The sequence below is a fragment of the Macaca fascicularis genome, chromosome 19 (assembly GCF_037993035.2).
Source record: "Macaca fascicularis isolate 582-1 chromosome 19, T2T-MFA8v1.1".
Classification (NCBI taxonomy): domain Eukaryota; kingdom Metazoa; phylum Chordata; class Mammalia; order Primates; family Cercopithecidae; genus Macaca; species Macaca fascicularis.
The window spans coordinates 65,523,379-65,542,420 of record NC_088393.1 but is presented as its reverse complement, the minus strand read 5'-3'; the positions used below and the strand labels follow the sequence as shown (position 1 = coordinate 65,542,420).

General features: G+C 45.2%; 2 protein-coding genes across 9 annotated transcripts in view; both read right to left on the bottom strand.

The window, feature by feature from the left end:
• The window catches only part of ZNF586 (zinc finger protein 586), a 78,675-nt gene extending 71,409 nt beyond the window's left edge, over window positions 1–7,266 (bottom strand). Inside the window, exon 1 of the mRNA XM_065535077.2 lies at window positions 7,142–7,266. The gene's annotated coding sequence lies outside the window, so the exon portion shown is untranslated. The remainder of the gene's footprint in view (window positions 1–7,141) is intronic.
• ZNF776 (zinc finger protein 776) lies at window positions 6,020–18,140 on the bottom strand. 8 transcript variants are annotated; one of them, XR_012428033.1, is made up of 5 exons: window positions 17,874–18,140; window positions 14,934–15,024; window positions 13,141–13,267; window positions 8,428–10,814; window positions 6,020–7,268 (listed from the first exon to the last, which is right to left on the bottom strand). XR_012428033.1 is itself a non-coding variant. In XM_074024976.1 (4 exons), the coding sequence occupies exons 3-4, from the start codon at window positions 13,172–13,174 to the stop codon at window positions 9,418–9,420; spliced, it is 1,431 nt and encodes a 476-aa protein (XP_073881077.1). In that variant the 5' UTR covers window positions 13,175–13,267; window positions 14,934–15,024; window positions 17,874–18,140; the 3' UTR covers window positions 8,418–9,417. The 8 variants fall into 8 exon arrangements, 2 of the variants coding, with proteins under 2 accessions (XP_005590767.3, XP_073881077.1); XR_012428034.1 differs by having other exon boundaries at window positions 8,538–10,814; XR_006694566.2 differs by lacking the exon at window positions 14,934–15,024.
• Window positions 18,141–19,042: the final 902 nt, after the last annotated feature.

The window sequence follows — 19,042 nt, the reverse complement described above, 5'->3', positions numbered from 1 at the left end:
TGTATATGTGGTTTCTCCTTAGGAATTAAATGTTCCAAATCTTTTAGTTCTGTAAGGCAAAACTGGAGTTTTTCTGTAGTTTGTAAAGCAAAACTGGAGTTTTTCTGTAGATAATGATCTCTTTTTGCTTTTTGTTCCAGGAAGTACAAGGAGTCCTTTTTACAATTATGCAGATTGGAGAAGCATAACAAGAGAAATTTAGCTAAGCTAGGTCAGCCTTTAATATGTGTGAAAAATAAGTTGGGCCTTTGGTATAACCTTGAGGCACAACAGTACAGATATATTGATATCCAATCTAGGTAAAGACAAACAAATACTGTTAGGGTGTATTGGTATGCCTAAAAAGCACTGCATAAATCATTAACAGTTAAGATATTCACAGTTTACACGTACGCTGGATAAAAGAGTGTGGGGGTTTAGAACTACTGGTTGATGAGGAATCACAGTAGTATTAATAATAGCTCTCAAATCTTGTACAAATCTTCATCCTTCCCTGTGAGGTTTTGTGTCAGGAAGATGGGAGTATTAGGACTGGTGGAAGGGATAATCAATCCCTTTTCAAGGAAATCTTTGATTATTTGTTTTATTCCTATTATAGCTTCTTGTTTTGAGATGATGTCTCCCTATGTTGCCCAGGGTGGCTTCAAATTCCTGGGCTCAAGGGATCCTCCTGCCTCAGCATCCTGAGTAGTATTACCTGAAAAATACCAGGTTCATTCACCTGGTGCGTAACAAATGACTTTCCATGAGAACACAGGTTTTTTGTTTTTTTTTTTCAGACGGAGTTTCACTCTTGTTGCCCAGGCTGGAGTGCAATGGTGGAATCTCCATTTGCTACAACCTCCACCTCCCCAATTCAAGTGAATCTCCTGCCTCAGCTTTTCGAGGCTGGGATTACAGGCACCCACCACCATGCCCAGGTAATTTTTGTATTTTTAGTAGAGGCGAGGTTTGTTGTTGTTGGCGAGGCTGGTATTGAACTCCTTACCTCAGGTGATCTGTCCACCTCAGCCTCCCAAAGTGCTGGGATTACAGGCATGAGCCACCTCACGCGGCCAGAGAACACAGGTTTTGATCAATACTTTTGTTACTTGGCTCAAGTAAAGAGGACACTGGGAGTATTCTCCAAAGCAGTGTCTCCCTGAGGACAAGTAACAGGAGAGTTTTATGGTATAATGGTGATGGGAGAAGGTGCATCATTGCATGTAGAATTGGGGTCCCAGTTGCACAGATGCAGTGAGTCATCATACCAGCACATAGAAAGCATGTTATGGTAATGAAGCTATAGCTCCTTCCAGAGTAAAGACATCAGCATGTTAATAAGGAAAGTTTATTTGGGTTCATCTATACATTACTTGGGGTCTGTCAGGAGCTGTTTTAACCCAACAAGGTGATTGGATTCAAACCAGGGTTTGGAGAGGTACAGGCAGCAGGGGAGGAGGCTATAAAGCAGGTTAATTGCTCAAGTTGATTATATTCCTATAATCCATGGATCTTGTCCCTGTCTGCTTACAGAGGCTGAAACTACAGGTGTGCAAGACCATGCCCAGCTTATAGCTTCCTGCTTCAATGAATACTGTTTAATATTGGGAAGTGGTTTATCTGGAGCCACCTTTATCTGTACTGGTGTGGCCATTAAAATTTTACCTAAGTCTGTAGACAATTGAGACTGTTACCAGAAAAGGGGTCTTGATCCAGACCTCATGACTGAGACTTTGTCCCCCCTCAAAAAAAAGAATTAACAGAATTGACCAAGTTGAGGAAAGAATCTCAGAGCATGAAGGCTGGCTCTCTGAAATAACTCAGGGAAAATAAAAAACAGGCCAGGCACGGTGGCTGACACCTGTAATTCCAGCACTTTGGGAGGCTGAGGTGGACAGATCAAGAGGTCAGGAGTTTGAGACCAGCCTGACCAACATGACGAAATCCTGCCTCTGCTAAAAATACAAAAATTAGCTGGGCATGGTGGCAGGCGCCTGTAATCCTAACTACTTGGGAGGCTGAGGCAGGAGAATTGCTTGAACCAGGGAGGCAGAGGTTGTAGTGAGCCGAGATCACGCCATTACACTCCAGCCTGGGCGACAAGAGCAAGACTCTGTCTTAAAAAAAAAAAAAAAGAAAAGAAAAAGAAAAAGAGAAAACAATATAGAAGAATGAACAAAATCTTCAAGAAATATGGGATTATATAAAGTGGACTATGACTCTTTGGCATGCCTGAGAGACAGAGAGAGAAACCAAGCAACTTGGAAAACATATTTCAGGATATCATTCATGAAAATTTCCCCAACCTCGCTAGGGAGGCCAACATTAATATTCAGGAAATGCAGAGAACCCCTGCAAAATACTACAAAGAAGACCATCCCCAAGACACATAGTCATCAGATCCTTCTAGGTCGAAATGAAACAGAAAATATTAAAGGCAGCTAGATACAAGGGACAGGTCACCTATGAAGGGAGCCCCGTCAGGCTAACAGCAGACCTGTCAGCAGAAATCCTACAAGACAAAAGAGACTGGGATCCCATATTCAGCGTTCTCTTTTTTTTAATTTTTATTTTTGAGACGGAATCTCACTCTGTCACCCAGGCTGGAGTTCAGTGGTGCAATCTAGGTTCACTGCAACCTCTGCCTCCTGGGTTCAAGCGATTCTCATGCCTCAGCTTCCCAAACAGCTGGGACTACAGGCACATACCACCACACCTGGCTGATTTTTTTCTATTATTTTCTTTTAGTAGAGACAGGGTTTTGCTATGTTAGTCAGGCTGGTCTCAACCTCCTGGCCTCAAGCGATTTGTTCACCTTGGCCTCCCAAAGTGCGGTTAATTCTTTTTTTTTTTTTTTTTTTTTTTTTTTTGGGACGGAGTCTCGCTCTGTCGCCCAGCCCAGGCTGGAGTGCAGTGGCGCGATCTCGGCTCACTGCAAGCTCCGCCTCCCGGGTTCACGCCATTCTCCTGCCTCAGCCTCCCGAGTAGCTGGGACTACAGGCGCCCACAACCGCGCCCGGCTAATTTTTTGTAATTTTTAGTAGAGACGGGGTTTCACCGTGGTCTCGATCTCCTGACCTTGTGATCCGCCCGCCTCGGCCTCCCAAAGTGCTGGGATTACAGGCGTGAGCCACCGCGCCCGGCCCTGTGCGGTTAATTCTTGTGATTGCATTATGAAATTCTTGTAGAGCATTTTTCAGCTCTATTAAGTCAGTCTGGTTCTTTCTGATAAAGGCCATTTTGTCTATCAGCTCCTGTATTATTTTATTGCAATCAATAGATTCCTTGGATTAGTTTTTGATTTTCTCCTGTATGTCAGTGATCTTGATTCCTATACATATTTCGAATTTTATTTGTTATTTCAGCCATCTCAGTCTGGTTAGGAACTACTGCTGGGGAACTAGTGTGGTTGTTTTGAAATAAGAAGACACTCTGGCTTTTTCAGTTGCCAAAGTTCTTGCCCTGGTTCTTTCTCATCTTTATTGGCTGATGTTTCTTCAATCTTTGAAGTTGCTGATCTTTGGATGGACTTTTTTTTGTTTTATCCTATTTGGTGCCCTCGAGAGTTTATGGTATAGTGTGGCTCTAGTCAACTGCCTTAATTTCTGAAGCATTTTAGGGGTCCAACGCTCAGCTCAGGAATGCTAGACTATATGTTCTAATACACAGGGCCTGGTATCAGGCATCCAACTTTGTTCTATGGCCCCTGGAGATCAGAAACCTGCCATGCTGGAGGGTCTAAGTTGTTCCCAGACTACTGGTAACAACACTCTGAAGGGCAGTGCCAGCCCCAGTGCTTAGGGTGGTGGCAGCAGGAGCCATCCTTGTTCCCACATGCCAGCAGCAATGGCAGTGGTGGGGTGTACGTTTATTGGCTGCGATGGAGTGCTGGTGGGTGTAGGGGTGCCAGCCTCCACGTGAGTGTTCACAGTGCTGGTGGTGGCAGCACAACATGGGGGGGTAGGGAAGGGGGTTCCATTGATGTCCCAGTACACATTCACACCAGCAGTGGTGTTAATATGGAGGCAGGGTGCTGGCAGGTACAGAACTGTTTGTACCCTCTGTGCATGCATTCACATGGGTAGCAGCTGCTGCTGCTGTGTGGGGTGTGTCTGCTGGTCTCCCTGTGTAGTTTTGTGCTGGTCCAGGGATGGGGTGCTGGCAGGTGCGGGCTGGCAGTCTCTGGGATCGCAAATGTTCTGACAGCAATGGTGGTGCGCGAGAAGTCGGGGGGATGAGGTATGCTCACACTGGCAGCTGTAGCGTGACAGGGTGCACATGCACACACATGCTAGTGGAAAAGAGAAGACAAGGTCTACTCGCGTGCACATATGCTGGCAAAGCAATGTTGGGGGTGGCCATAGGTGAATGCGTGCAGGCAAAGTGTCTCAGGGAGGTCGCAGTTTTGGGAAGGTGCAGGTGAGCTGCTGCATGACTATGGGATTTCTCTGCTGCAGTTCACCAGCACAGGAGCTATGATGTATACCCCCACAAGGGACCCCACCTGGGCATCCGAGGTCACACTGCAAGCAGGTGTAGGTAAGCTAGAGCCCTGGGAAAGGCCAGCTGACCAAGGGGTGCTCAGGGGCAACCATTCCCAACTCATTGGCAAGAATGCCCTGCACTGATCAGGTCTGACTTCCCTAGGGCTAAAGTCTATTAGGGAATCAAGGTGAGCCTCGAAATATGGGCGTGTCTGGCTGTGCTCCACTAGAGATACTCCTACCCCAAACTCTCTGGGCTTTGCACTGGCTGGAGTTCTGTCCCTACCGCTTCTCTAAGCAGCTCTCCCTGCCCACTCAAGTGTTCATGGGGTCATGGAGTCTCCTGCTGGCAGGTTTCCAAAGTTTCTTTGTGCTGAGCTGCCTTTAGCTGGGGGAGGAGTAACACAAGTACCCCTGTGCCACCACCACTGGGACTATATGGGGTCAGACCTGTAGCCAGCAGAAAACTGGATGCTGCCCAAGACTCATACTGACCACTTCCCTGGCTACTCCCTGTGTTTGTTCAAGGCCCTAGGACTCTACAATCAGCAGGGGGCAAAATCAGCTAGGTTTATCTCCTTCCCTTCAGAGTGGCAAGCCCCTCCCAATCCTAGGCACATTCAGAAGCCATCTGTGAGCCAGAGCCTATAGTGGGAAACCTTAGGAATCTAGCTGGTGTTCTACTGCAGGTGAACTGGCACCCAAGCCATAAGACAAAGTCCTTCTCACTCTTCCCTCCTGTTTTCACAAGCAGAGGTGTCTCTCCCCATGTTCCTCACCAGTCCAGGACTGTGGGACTCATGAGGATCATGAAGAGAGACACTGCCTGGCTACCACTGATGTTCATTCAAGGCCCAAGGGCTTGTCAGTAAGCTTGTGGTGAGTGCTGCCAGGACTGGGACACTGTTCAGGGCAGTGGGCTTTCCTCTGGCCATCCAAGAGCCAAGACCTGAAATAGGGACCCTAAGAGCCTACTCGGTACTCTACCCTACTGTGGTCAAACTGGTATCTAAGCTGTAAGACAAAGTCTTTACCCTTCCCCTTTCTCAAGCAGGAGTCATTCCTGAAAGCCATCACAGCTGGGAATGTGCTGGGTCACACCCGAAGCCAGCATGTCTGAGTCTCACCAGGGGCACATGGTGAGTACTGCCTGTGTACTACTGCTGATTATTCAGGGCCCAATGACTCTTTAGTCAGCAGGTGATGGATCCTGCCAGGACTGGATCCTCCTTTTCAAAGAAGTGGGTTCTCTTCTAGCCCAGGGTATATTTAGAAATGTCATTCAGAGCTAGGGCCTAGAATAGGGGCCTCAGCCTGGTGCCCTATTCTACTGTAGCTGAGCTGGTATCCAAGTTCCAAGACAAAGTCTTCTTTATTCTTCCCTCTCCTCTCCTCAAGTGGAGGGAAGGAGTCTCTCTTGGAGCTGTGAGCTGTGCTGCCTGGGGTTGGAAGAGGGGTATACATTCACCTACCATGTGAGTTGGGCACAGCACACCAAGGCATTCACACAAGAGAAGTGAAGCATTATCTATATGAAGAATTGCATTCAAAGGTGTGTAACAAGCAGTTTTATTCCTAACAGACAAAAACGAGAAGCAATAACATATCCATAAGCAGATGAATTCTTATAGTGATTTCCATAGCATGTCAAATTCTAAGATAAAAAGAATGAACTACTCATATATCATGATTGATGAATGTCAAAATATGCATCCCTGCTATGTGAAATAAAAATAATAATAAAGAAAAAATAAGAACATCAAAATAAACAGGACTCAGGAGAGCACTCAGGTATGAAAAGAGGAAACATGTTATATCAGTCATATAACATTTCAGAAAATTGACACTAATCTACTGTTAAGCAAATATTGTAATTCAGTGATTGTCTGGAGGATGGAGAGGCCAGAGAGGAAGAGAGTTATTTATTTTTTAAGAGACAGGGTCTTATTATGGGACCCAGGATAGTCTCAAACTCCTTACCTCAAGCAATACTCCCACCTTGGACTCCCAAGGTGTTGGGGTAACAGGCATAAGTCACCATGCCCAGTCTTATAACAGCTTTAAAAATATAATTTGAAAGAACTGTTTTTAACATTATTTTTGATAAACAGGTTATGTGATTCTACATTGACTCTACTAACTCTCATCATGCCCTAAGGGGGGCAACTAGCCTGTGTGATACCAAATACTTATGAGCCAGGAAGATAATTTCCACCTAATTGGAATGCTGGCTGGTTGCAAAGGCCACATCACTGGACTCCCTATCCTCTTCCTCCTACTAATTCAGGGATGGCTTTTTGATAAGCAGCCCAGATAGGCTACAGAAATCCACAAAACCTTTAGATTTACTCTGACAATGACCTAAGCTACACTAGATTCATAATTATGGAGGTCCTGAAAATTTCTATACCTGCTTATCCATCACAGACATAGTGACTGAATCATTGTGGATGCCTTTTTTAAAAAAGTGTATCCCAACTATTCTGTTGCAGTCTGCTTTACTACCTAGAAATGCTAATTCTATAAAAATTATTTGTGGACTGGGCATGGTGGCTCACACCTGTAATCCTAGTGCTTTCAAGGGCGTATGCTAGAGGATTAGTTGAGGCCAGGAGTTGAACATCAGTCAGGGTAAAATAGCAAAACCCTATCTCTATAAAAAATTCTTAAATTACCTGGGCTAATCTCAGGTACTCGGGAGGCTGAGGCAGGAGGATCACTTGAGCCCAGCAGTTTGAGGCCGCAGTGAGGTATGACCATGCCAGTGTATTCCAGCCTGAGTTTCAGAGTGACATCATGTCCCTAAAAAAGTAAAAATTAAAGAATTATGATTTCTTCCTCCAGGCTTATAATGTAGGACACTATCCTACAGAATTCTGGACTTCAGGACACATGAATGCACTATAGGACTTGAGAAGAGATTTCCCTCACCAGTACTAAGCAGAATGCAATATCCCTTATAAACAAGAGAATAATTTTGTGCTGTTCTCAGAAGCACCAAAGTGTGTCACAAAAACTGTCCCTTACTCAGGTTAATTTATGAAAACACATATTGCAATATTTGGTCTAAAAATAAAGATCACAAAGCCCTGAAGTCTTTCTTTGGAGGACTCAGGCAGCCATCCAAACTAGGCCACAAATGTAGAGCTGTATTCTGCCTTCATACTGTCCCCTAAGAGTCACACAGTTTAGTAATCCCAACAAACCTTCATGGTACCAGAACCATGTTGTATCTAAGCCACACAATGCAGTAAATATACAATTCACACAATACAGTCAACACAATTCCCAAGATTGAAGGAAGCTTAAATAAGGACTTCATCATAGCAGAAACTAGAACAATGAGAGGCAGCTTGTACATGGGTTGGTGAGTTAGAGGCTAGAAAATTCCATCTTAAGAATCGTGAGAATCATGAGATTCCTAGGAAAGACAGCCCATCTTGTCAGGTAATCAGAAAAATTCTCTAGGCCAAGCTTGTCCAAGCCACAGCTTGTGGGCCGCATGTATCTCAGGGCAGCTTTGAATGCAGCCCAACACAAATTTGTAAACTTTCTTAAAACATTATGAGGGGTTTTGTGTGATTTTTTTTTTTTTTAAATTCATCAGCTATCATTAGTGTCAATGTATTTTATATGTGGCACAAGACAATTCTTCCAATGTGGACCAAAAAAGCCAAAAGATTGGACACTTCTGCTCTAGGCCAAAACTGAGTCAGGTCCATGACCCAACTCCTCATAGAGAAATGAGAAAGGAATGAGTACAGAGGCTACTCAAAAATCCCACTGCTGAATGGGAGACAACTTGAACTTTTTTTCTGGAATATGATGGAGTGCATGAGTGATGCACTGTAGGTACCTGCCAAGTGGTAGAGGTGAAATGGCTTTTGCCAGAGACCTAAGAATGCAATAAATCTGGCAAGGACATACACAAGATGAGAAATGCAATACAGCTTCAGTATACCTGGAATTTATGCAGCTATTGGACATATGACATTCAATATAGGTTGATGGCGTCCTCATAAGGGCTCTCCCCCACAGTTACACTGGACAAGAAGTAACATTCCCACACACCTATGTTATTTTTCTCCTGTCAACATTCTGGTATCCAATGAAAGAAGAGTGACGCCTTCATCAAATTCTCTGCACTCAAAAGGCACTTCCACAGCAGGAGCTTGTCTGTGCATAATAAAGTTAGACATTTAGACAAAGAATGTGCCACATTTGTCACACCATAGAGCCTTGATCCGGTGTGAACTCTGATCTTGAAGGAGCATAGAGGTTTGACTAATCAATTTTCCAAATTTACTTCACTGAGGGCTTTCTCTAGTGTGAACTTGCAGGGCAGAGCTTCTGGTAAATGTCTTTCCACATCTGCTACTGTTGAGGCCTTTCTCTAGTATGAACTCTCCTGTGTTTAATGAGACCAGAGTTTTCCCACAAAGGATTTTCTACTCGCTGCTCTCATAAGGCTTTGTCCAGTGTGAATTCTTATGAACATGAAGCACAGAGCTGTACGGAAATGATTTCTCACATTTATTATACATTTATATGGCCTTTCTCCATTGTAAATTCTCTGATGAATAGTAATGCAGCTTTTCTGGCTAATTTCACAAATTCCTTACAGTCATATGGCCTTTCTCAACTGTGAACTCAGTAGTGTTCAGTGAGGTGGGACTTCTTGTTAAGTAATTTCCCAAATTCCCCATAACTATAGGGTCTTTCTCCAGTGTGATCCCTCTGGTGTTTAGTGAGGCAAAACTTCTATGTACAGGATTTCATACCTTCTCTACACTCACAAAGCCTTTCCCGAGTGTGATCTTGCTATTGTTGAATGAGGCCAACCTTTTGGTTAGATGATTTTGCACATTCTCCACACTCATAAGCACTTTCCGGTGTGATCTCACGAATGGTGAATGAGGGTGCCCTTTTAACCAACAGATTTGCCAAATTTTCAACATTCATGATGTCTTTCTCCTGTGTGAACTCGTTGATGTTTAATGAGGTTTCCCTTCTGACGAAAACACTTTCCACATTCTCCACACTCATGTGGCCTTTCTCCAGAGTGAATTTGCTGATGTCGAATGAGACTGCCCTTTTGATGAAAACATTTCCCACATTCTCCACACTCATGTGGCCTTTCTCCAGAGTGGATCTGCTGATGTTGAATGAGACTGCCCTTTTGATGAAAACATTTCCCACATTCTCTACACTCGTATGGCCTTTCTCCGGTGTGAACTCTCTGGTGTTCAGTGAGGTGTGACTTGTACCTAAATGACTTCCTACATTCTTTACACTCATAGGGTCTTTCTCCAGTGTGAACTCTCTGGTGTTCCTTTAGGTGGGAGTTGCTCCTAAATAACTTCCCACATGCCGTACACTCAAAAGGCCTTTCTCCAGTGTGAACTCGCTGATGCTGAATGAGGTTGCACTTGTGATTAAATGATTTCCCACATTCTCCACACTGATAAGGTCTTTCTCCAGTGTGAACTCGCTGGTGGTGAACAAGGCTGCGCTTATGGCTAAAAGATTTCCCACATTCATTACATTCATAAGGTCTTTCTCCAGTGTGAACTCGCTGATGGTCAACAAGACTGTGCTTATGACTAAAAGATTTATCACATTCTCCACACTCATAAGGTCTTTCTCCAGTGTGAACTCTCTGGTGTTCAGTGAGGTGGGCCTTATACCAAAATGATTCATCACACTGTCCACACTGATAAGGTCTTTTTCCAGTGTGAACTTTCTGGTGATTATTGAAACTATTACTTTTGCTAGTGAATTTCCCAGAATCACTGCATACATAAGGTCCTTCTCCAGGGAGAAGTCTCTGGTGAAGGACAAGTGAGTGTTTGTTGCTGAAGGGTACTGTGGACTCTCCACAGATGTAATGAGTTTTTCCACCCTGAAGGGGTATCCCATGCTTAGTTTCAAAGTTTGACTTCCCTGAAGCGTGAATGTCCTCTTGTTGGAGTAATCTCAAGCTGGACAAAAAGTCTTTCCCAACCTCATGAAAGATAAATGGCTCATGTGACACATGGAATTTATAGTTCTTTACAAATGATGTTCCCTTGGCATTGCTTCTGTACGATTTCTCTCCTATGTGCCGCTTCTGTTCTTGATGATGCTTTGCATCGTCATCCAGTGTTTTTTCACGTGCCCCAAACCCATTCAATTTCTGATTGTGTTGTGTTCCCTGGTGTAAGATATCTCCCAGGAGAGGGCCACACATTCCCCAGAGGTGGACCTTCTTGGTACATACACCTGTCCAATGTGTCCTGAGTGGGGACTCTTGTTGTATAGAAAGGGTCTGCTTAGAAGGTGGCTCGTCTTTTGCTCCATACCAACAACCTAAAAGAAATAAAATGCTGGTAAAATGCAAGGTACTTCTGAAGGAAAGTATTACTAAGCCATACCTGATCAATGGCTGCTTTGTTGTACTTATATTTACTTGGGCCTATACACATCCTTTTATATAGCATCCACATGCTTTATGAAGGTCCTTTAGATGTTTTCACAGGAAGGAATTGTAGACCTTGCCTCTACTTCCTGTAGTGTATGTATTGTTGGTTCCTTCACATCATGTGGCCCCCTCCATTCTATAATGATTCTAACCCAGTAATTGGAAGAAGACTTGTCTTCAACTTAAAGGCAACATTCTGTTTCTGCAATTATTTCCATGGAGTAATACCTCTGTTAGATATACCTGTTTGTGTGTCACATGAAAATATGAGTACAACAAAGCAGCTGTTGGTCAGGTATAGCTTAGCAATGTGTACACACTTCCTAATACAAAACTGATATGCCAGTATTGGAGTCCGCTGCAGATGGAAATGTGAGAAAAATGGGTGACAGGTGGGATCCAGAGATGTGAAGATTAGTCCTGGGCTGGCATCAGAGTAGAAGTGACAGGGTATAGAACGGTGAAGTCTGAAACCCTCAAGAATGGGGAAGACAGAAACAGCATATGGCTAGTCATGTTGCTAGGTAAATACTTGTGAAATCAGAGAGCTTCTAGTATGACTTTCCTAAATCCCTAATGTTATATCTTACTCCAGGGTGTTACTCCTCAGAGGTGGCCTCCCTCTGGGCCCATCATGAGCCCGGGTTTAGCTGCAACTTCTGCATCACTGAGAACTCTCAGTCCCACTGCAAAGATACACATGGAATTTACATGGGAAATGGATGACATAAAGAATAAGAGAAAGACAAGAGAAAAGAACAGCCAATAGTTCAGAAAAAATCAGCACATCATAGCCCATAGGAAAGAAAACTAAATATTACAAAGAGAATTTTTGGCCAGGTGCAGTGGCTCACACCTATAATCCCAGCACTCGGGGAGGCCAAACTGGGAGGACTGCTTGACCCTAGGAGTTCAAGACCAACCTGGGTAACATAATGAGACACCATCTCTACAAAACAAACAAACAAGGCCGGGTGCGGTGGCTCACACCTGTAATCCCAGCACTTTGGGAGCCCGAGGCAGGCAGATCACGAGGTCAGGAGATCGAGACCATCCTGGCTAACATGGTGAAACCCCATCTCTACTAAAAATACAAAAAACTTAGCTAGACATGGCAGCGTACGCCTGTAGTCCCAGCTGCTGGGGAGGCTGAGGCAGGAGAATGGCATGAACCCAGGAAGCAGAGGTTGCAGTGAGCCGAGATCGCACCACTGCACTCCAGCCTGGGTGACAGAGCAAGACTCCATCTCAAAAACAAAACAAAACAAAACAAAAAATGAACAAAAATTAGTTAGGCAGGGTGGCATGCTCCTGTAGTCCCAGCTACTTAGGAGTCAGGTGGAAGGATTACTTGAGCCCAGAAGGTTGAGAATGAAGTGAGCCATGATTGCATCAGTAGACTGCAGCCTGGATGACAATGAAACCCTGTCTGGAAAAAAAAAAAAAAAAAAAAAAAAACGGTCAGGGCACACTGGCTCATGCTTGTAATCTCGGCACTTTGGGAGCATGAGGTGGGAGGATCACATGGGGTCAGCAGTCAGAGAGCAGTCTAGGCAATACAGCCAGACCTCATCTCTATTAAAAATAAAAATAAAAATTAGTGGATGTGGTGGCAGAAGCCTCTAGTCCCAGTTACTCCAGAGGCTGAGGAAGGAGGATTGCTTGAGCCTGGGAGATTGAGGCTACAGTGAGCTATGATCGCACTACTGCACTCCAGCCTGGGTGACAGAGTAAGACTGTCTCTGAAAACAAAACAGAACAAAACAAAACAAACAAGATAATTTATAAGGAGGGTCTTGCAAGAACAGCCTATGGTGCAAGTAAGTATTGAGAACATCAATGATGGGAGGAATTCCTAGCACAGGTAGTCATGAATAAATGTCACCTAGAGCAAGGAAGCAGAACCTGAGCATACCAGTCTCCGATCCGGAAAAATTACTCAACAGCCAGAGGGCAAGCAAGGTGGGATGCATTATGGTGCATGTAAAGCTCCTTCTCTGGGAGCTTGCAGCAAAGCAGGTGTTGGGGCTGCTCAAGGAGAAGAGAGGGCAGTGCACACACCTCAGTCCTACCTACCACAGAACCTACCCAAGGAACTAAGAGAGGAACCTGTGCCCAGGCTCCTGAAGTGAGGAAAACAGTCTTGCCATGGGGAAAAAGATGGGGACGGGCAGACACTAGCTGAGGTCACAGAGAAGAGTGTGAGTGCCTTACCTAGAGAAGATATAAGTGCCAGGTTCTCCAGCATCACGTCATGATAAAGGCATCTCTGAGCCTCACTAAGGAGACTCCATTCCTCCTGGGAAAAGTTCACAGCCACATCTTCAAAGGTCACAGTGCCCTGCCATGATGACGATAGATGAAACCACAAACACTCCATATGCTCATCCACTTATCCACCTTTGCCCTTCCTCCTCCCAAGGTCCTAAACTACAAGGAGAAACTAGGCCCACTGGTGTCACTATCTTCTCATGGGCTCACATGGCGATGGTGTACAGCCATCAGCAACAAGAAGTGGGGGAACCAATAGGTTTCTATGTTTTGGTGCTGACATAAAGCAGTCCATGCCTTCTGAGAGCCAATGCCCCTGCTAGAGATGAAGTCATGTAAATCCCAATGAAGCATCCTTGGTCTATCAGACATACTCCTTCTCTAAATACACATCATTCCTTTTTTTTTCCTTTTTTTTTTTTTTTTTTGAGATAGTGTTTCACTCCCGTTGCTGGAGTGCAATGATGTGATCTCAGCTCAATGCAACCTCTGTCTCCTGGGCTCGAGTAATTCTCTGGCCTTAGCCTCCCCAGTAGACGAGACTACAGATGCACGTCACCGTGCCCGGATAATTTTTTCTTTTTTTGGTAGAGAGAAGGTTTCACTATGTTGCCCAGGTTGGTCTCAAAATCCTAAGCTCAAGTGATTCACCCACCTCAGCCTCCCAATGTGCCGGGATTACAGGCATGAGCCACTGTGCTAGGCCAAAATACGTATCATTCTTTAGATTGCACAGACACATGCCCATGGCCACCCCCACCAAACTGCCTCCCACATTGGCCTCTGCCTCCCCACAAGTTAAAGTATGTTTATATCCTCTTCTTCCTTCTACCAATAAGGGTAGGATTTTCACCTTACAGTTATATTAATGATCAAACACATGACATCAAACACTAGACAGGTGCTATAAATATGTTTACAAATCAAATACACTCAAAGTCTAGAAGAGGACATCCCTCACCATGGAGGACCACATAGGGGTTGCACTATGGATAAGAGTGCATAACCAGAAACTATGGTATGCAAGCTTTTAAAATGAAGAGGGTGTGATGACCCCTGAATCTCTTGGGAGGATGCAACTGGCTTGTTTGAATAACACTGTGGGTAAGGATAAAATTGAAACTCACTACAAAGTATAAGAACCAGGAATTCTGCCTGGTCTCCCTAATAAAAGGATTATTAGGCCATGTTGATTATTATCTGAAAGAGCCTAGTGGGAAGTGAATTGGCTCTCAGGTCATTTCAGGTCATACCAATATCACTAGATGTCAAGGTGGCACATCACACTGGGCCTCCATTTTTGGCTTTATACCACAATATGGCTGACAGCATCAAGTATGCTTCACATATTCAAACAGGATCCAATAATAACACAAAATGACTATTGTTCCCATTAGCAATGGTAGTGCCTAATAATTCTATGAATGCCTCTTTGCATTACTCCACAGCCACGCAAAACCACATGTAACTTCAGATATCCATGGTCTTATTCCACTTCTGTGCTGCAATGGCTTACCCTTCAGCAACACAGATCAACTTCCATTCACCTAATACCATTGCCATTTAAAGACCAGTCCTAGCCAGGCACGCTGGCTCATGCCTGTAATCCTAGCACTTTGGGAGGCTGAGGTGGGTGGATCACCTGAGGTCAGGAATTCGAGACCAGCCTGGCCAACATGGTGAAACCCCATCTCCACTTAAAACACAAAAAATTAGCTGGGTGTGGTGGTACGCACCTGTAATCCCAGCTACTTGGGAGGCAGGAGAATCGCTTGAGCCCAGGAGGCGGATGTTCAGTGAGCCGAGATCGTGCCACTGCACTCCAGCCTGGGGAACAAGAGTGAGACTTCATCTCAAAAAAACAAAGAACAAACAACAACAACAACAAAAAAAAACAGTCCTGGACAGGCACGGTGGCTCACTCCTGTAATCCTAGCACTTTGGGAGGCCGAGGCGGGTGGATCATGAGGTCAGGAGTTTGAGACCAGCCTGGCCAAAATGGTGAAATCCCGTCTCTACTAAAAATACAAAAAAAAATTAGCGGGACGTGGTGGCACGCGCCTGTATTCTCAGCTACCGGGAGGCTGAGGCAGGAGAATCACTTGAACCTGGGAGGTAGAAGTCGTAGTGAGCCAAGATTGCGCCACTATACACCAGCCCGGGTGACAGAGCAAGACTTCCTTTCAAAAAAAAAAAAAAAAAAAAAAAAGTCCTGTTTTTAATCCATTTAAGGCCCAGGACCTACTGTCACAGATGACCACATTTCTCCCTGAGCATATTCAGCACACGTAATGAAACCCCCTACACACTACCAAAATCATCTCAAATCTTTTTTTTTTTTTTTTTTGAGACGGAGTCTCGCTGTGTCTCCCAGGCTGGAGTGCAGTGGCGCGATCTCGGCTCACTGCAAGCTCCGCCCTCTGGGTTCACGCCATTCTCCTGCCTCAGCCTCCCAAGTAGCTGAGACTACAGGCGCCCGCTACCACGCCCGGCTAATTTTTTTTTGTATTTTTAGTAGAGACGGGGTTTCACCATGTTAGCCAGGATAGGATCATCTCAAATCTTGATTGCAGAGTGGTGAATAAGCACCACTGTGGCCTAAGTGTCATCTTCCCTCAATTTGACTATACTTCTGCATGTATCTATTTCATGTCTATTCTCTCCTTGAAAGTCTATGTCCCCTGTCAAATCATGCTGACAGGTATACCCTACCATCACGGTCACTCACCTACCTCTCCAGTTTAGGAAGCCCAATAACATTACCCAGGGACCCAAGCAACAGATGCAGTCCTCATCTTTCAACCACTGCTTTCTGGTCCCCTAAAAGATTTACCACCAGAATCTGAAGTGTGCTCTCCTTATTGTGACCCATGGCTCACTCACCATAGCATACACATTAGCTACCATATATTAGATGTCTCCAGTGTCAATCCCTTCCCAGATACCCCAACCTGCATGTCCATACCCAATTGATGCCTACACTTATTCGTCTCTGACTTTTCACATGGCCAAAACAGTCATCTTGATATCTGCATAATATTCTAATTATGTTTACTACCAACATGCTCATCTCAGCTGATGCAGCTTCCACAGCTACAGCGGCTAAGACCAAAAACCTTGGGCTCCTGATTGCTCTCTTCATGCCCTTTCTTTGTGTATTAGGAAACCTAGATGCTTGTTACAAAATATCAACTTTGAATCCAGCCACATCTCCTTAGCCATGAATCTTAGTCTGTTAATCCTCACTTGGATTATGGCAAAAGCCTCAACTCTCATCTTACTTCCTCCTCTCTCAACCCCACTGTCTGTTCATTGTAGAGCCAGAGGAGACTACAGCCAGATGAAATTGTGGCAACATCACCTCTTCCCTCTGTTCAGTTTCACCTCTAAGTATTTCACATCCTGGTACTAACTCCTGGGTTAACCTTCCAAGTATGTTTATACTGGTTGACAGAAATGGGAATACCACCATATATCCTGTGTCACAGACTTAGGATCCTGGGTTTAAGGTTCCTCCAGGGGTCCCAGATCGAAAAACTTAAAAAAAAAAAAAAAAAAAATACAAAAAAACAAAACAAAACAAAAAAACAGGTACCCAACAGTCCCAGGACATCCCAATCTAAAGAGCATGTGGATAGGAGTTAGGGCCAGTGAGGGAATAACATCCTCCGCTTCCCAGTGGAGGTTCTGCAAGTGCTTCTGCAGCCAGGAGTTCCTGTGAGGAGAGGTACAAGCTACAAGAATGTGTCCCTGATGAGATTTGATAAGCTCTGGCCTCCCTGAACCCTTTCTTGGCCCTGTAACCAGGTAAACGCGGGTTGATTGGCTGAACTGAGCGCCTCAGTACAAAATGTCATCTCTTAGCACCTATGTGATCTATAGAGGTTGAACAAGAATTCAACCTCCCAGGGCACGAAAGTCATGCCCTGTTTTTTTTTTGTTTGTTTGTTTGTTTTGTTTTTTTTTTTGAGACGGAGTCTCGCTCTGTCGCTCTGTCGCCCAGGCTGGAGTGCAGTGGCGCGATCTCGGCTCACTGCAAGCTCCGCCTCCCGGGTTTACGCCATTCTCCTGCCTCAGCCTCCGAGTAGCTGGGACTACAGGCGCGCACCAACACGCTCGGCTAATTTTTTGTATTTTCAGTAGAGACGGGGTTTCACCGTGTTAGCCAGGATGGTCTCGATCTCCTGACCTCGTGATCCGCCCGCCTCGGCCTCCCAAAGTGCTTGGATTACAGGCGTGAGCCACCGCGCCCGGCCTCTGTGTTCTTTTTTTGGCTGGACTTTGGGAAACCTTTAAAGCCTGGACTTTTATCTTGCCCTTCCTTTGTTGGAAGCTGTCCATGGCTTCTAGCGTTCCCAGGGTGAATACACAGTCCCCAGCCTGCTCTTCCAGGAGGAGCTCTGCCTCACACTTTGCTCCCGACAGGTGCCTGTGGACCCTAGGTTCCGATCCTCTCGGCTCAGTTCATCTTCAGGCCTTTGCCTGCACCAGTCCCTGTGCCTGTCGCTCTCCTCAGCGCATCCCGCGGGTGTTAAAAACGGGGGCCCATCACGCGAGCGCCTGTGTCCCGACGCCGGGTTCAGGCTGTAGAGCCTTGGGCAGGCGCCGCTTCCTCTCTGCTTTTGGACTTAGGTAAAGATGAGGTGACCTGAAGGCACGGAAGACGCCACAATTACCTGAGCCGTGGGTCTCAGCGCGGCCGCCGCCATCCGACTGGGTGGAGAAAGCGGGTCGAAAGCAGAGGGCGAGCAGGGCAAGTACCCGGGCACGATGATCCCGATCTCGGCCTTGGCGCAGGTCACGCCTAGCGCCTTTAAGGAACTGCAGAGCAGCCTCTGTGCAGTCGGGACAACGTCTCTTCTCCACCTTCTACACGCCCCAGCAACCCGCGGGCTCTTACGGGAAAATACATCCAACACCAATCAAAATGGCCGCTAGTAGAGGACGCCGGAAGTCCCACCTTTATGTTGTTTCCGCGGAAACGCCTTTATTTTGAGCATTGATTGCTCTGACGCGCTGTCATTCGACGCAGAGATTTCTGGGTTATGTAGTTTCCTCAGGTTCCAAGACGGTTCCCAGGCGGTAAAAAAAGCGCTTCTCAGAGGCGCTTGATTGCACAGAGCGGTGAATAAGCATCACTCTGGCTTAAGTGTCATCTTTCCTCAATTTGACTATACTTCCGCATGTGTCTATTTCATGTCTATTCTCTCCTTGAAAGTCTATGTCCCCTGTCAAACTATGCTGTCAGGTATACCCTACCATCATATTCACTTACTTGCAGGAAAGGCCCAGCTCCACCTCAGCGGTCTGTCCTTAAACTGCACGTTCTTCTGGGGTAGAGGATAGTCTCACCTAGCCTTAGAACCCGTATTGGGAGTTTTGGAGATTAGCGTCTGTAACTGATCACTCAAGTATTTGAAAAAATATTATTTTAGATTTTGGGGAACTCGAGCTCTCCGATGCTAAACTTATTATTTAGGATGCCCCCAAAGACTAAAAATCCAAATTATCATGTTTTGAACAGTCTTTCAGTCGCAAAATCCCTGCACTGGGAGCAAAGGCTGATAAACATTATTGTGTTATAAATTCACATGAATGCACTCTGAGGCATTAGAGTCAGTTTCTCAGTCTGTCAGGGACAAGAGAGAACTAATCCAGATAGGACAAGAAAAGGAAGATAAAGGAGAAATGTTGTGTTGCCTAAAGTAGGAATACACGCTGAATCTCTTGTCTGTGATTCCCACAGAAAACAACTCTCCTGCCTATAAAATCAATCATAGTATCCAGTACATTGAGCAACACTTTTATCTACTTAGTATCCCTTGCTTGAGATTCTAACTTACAT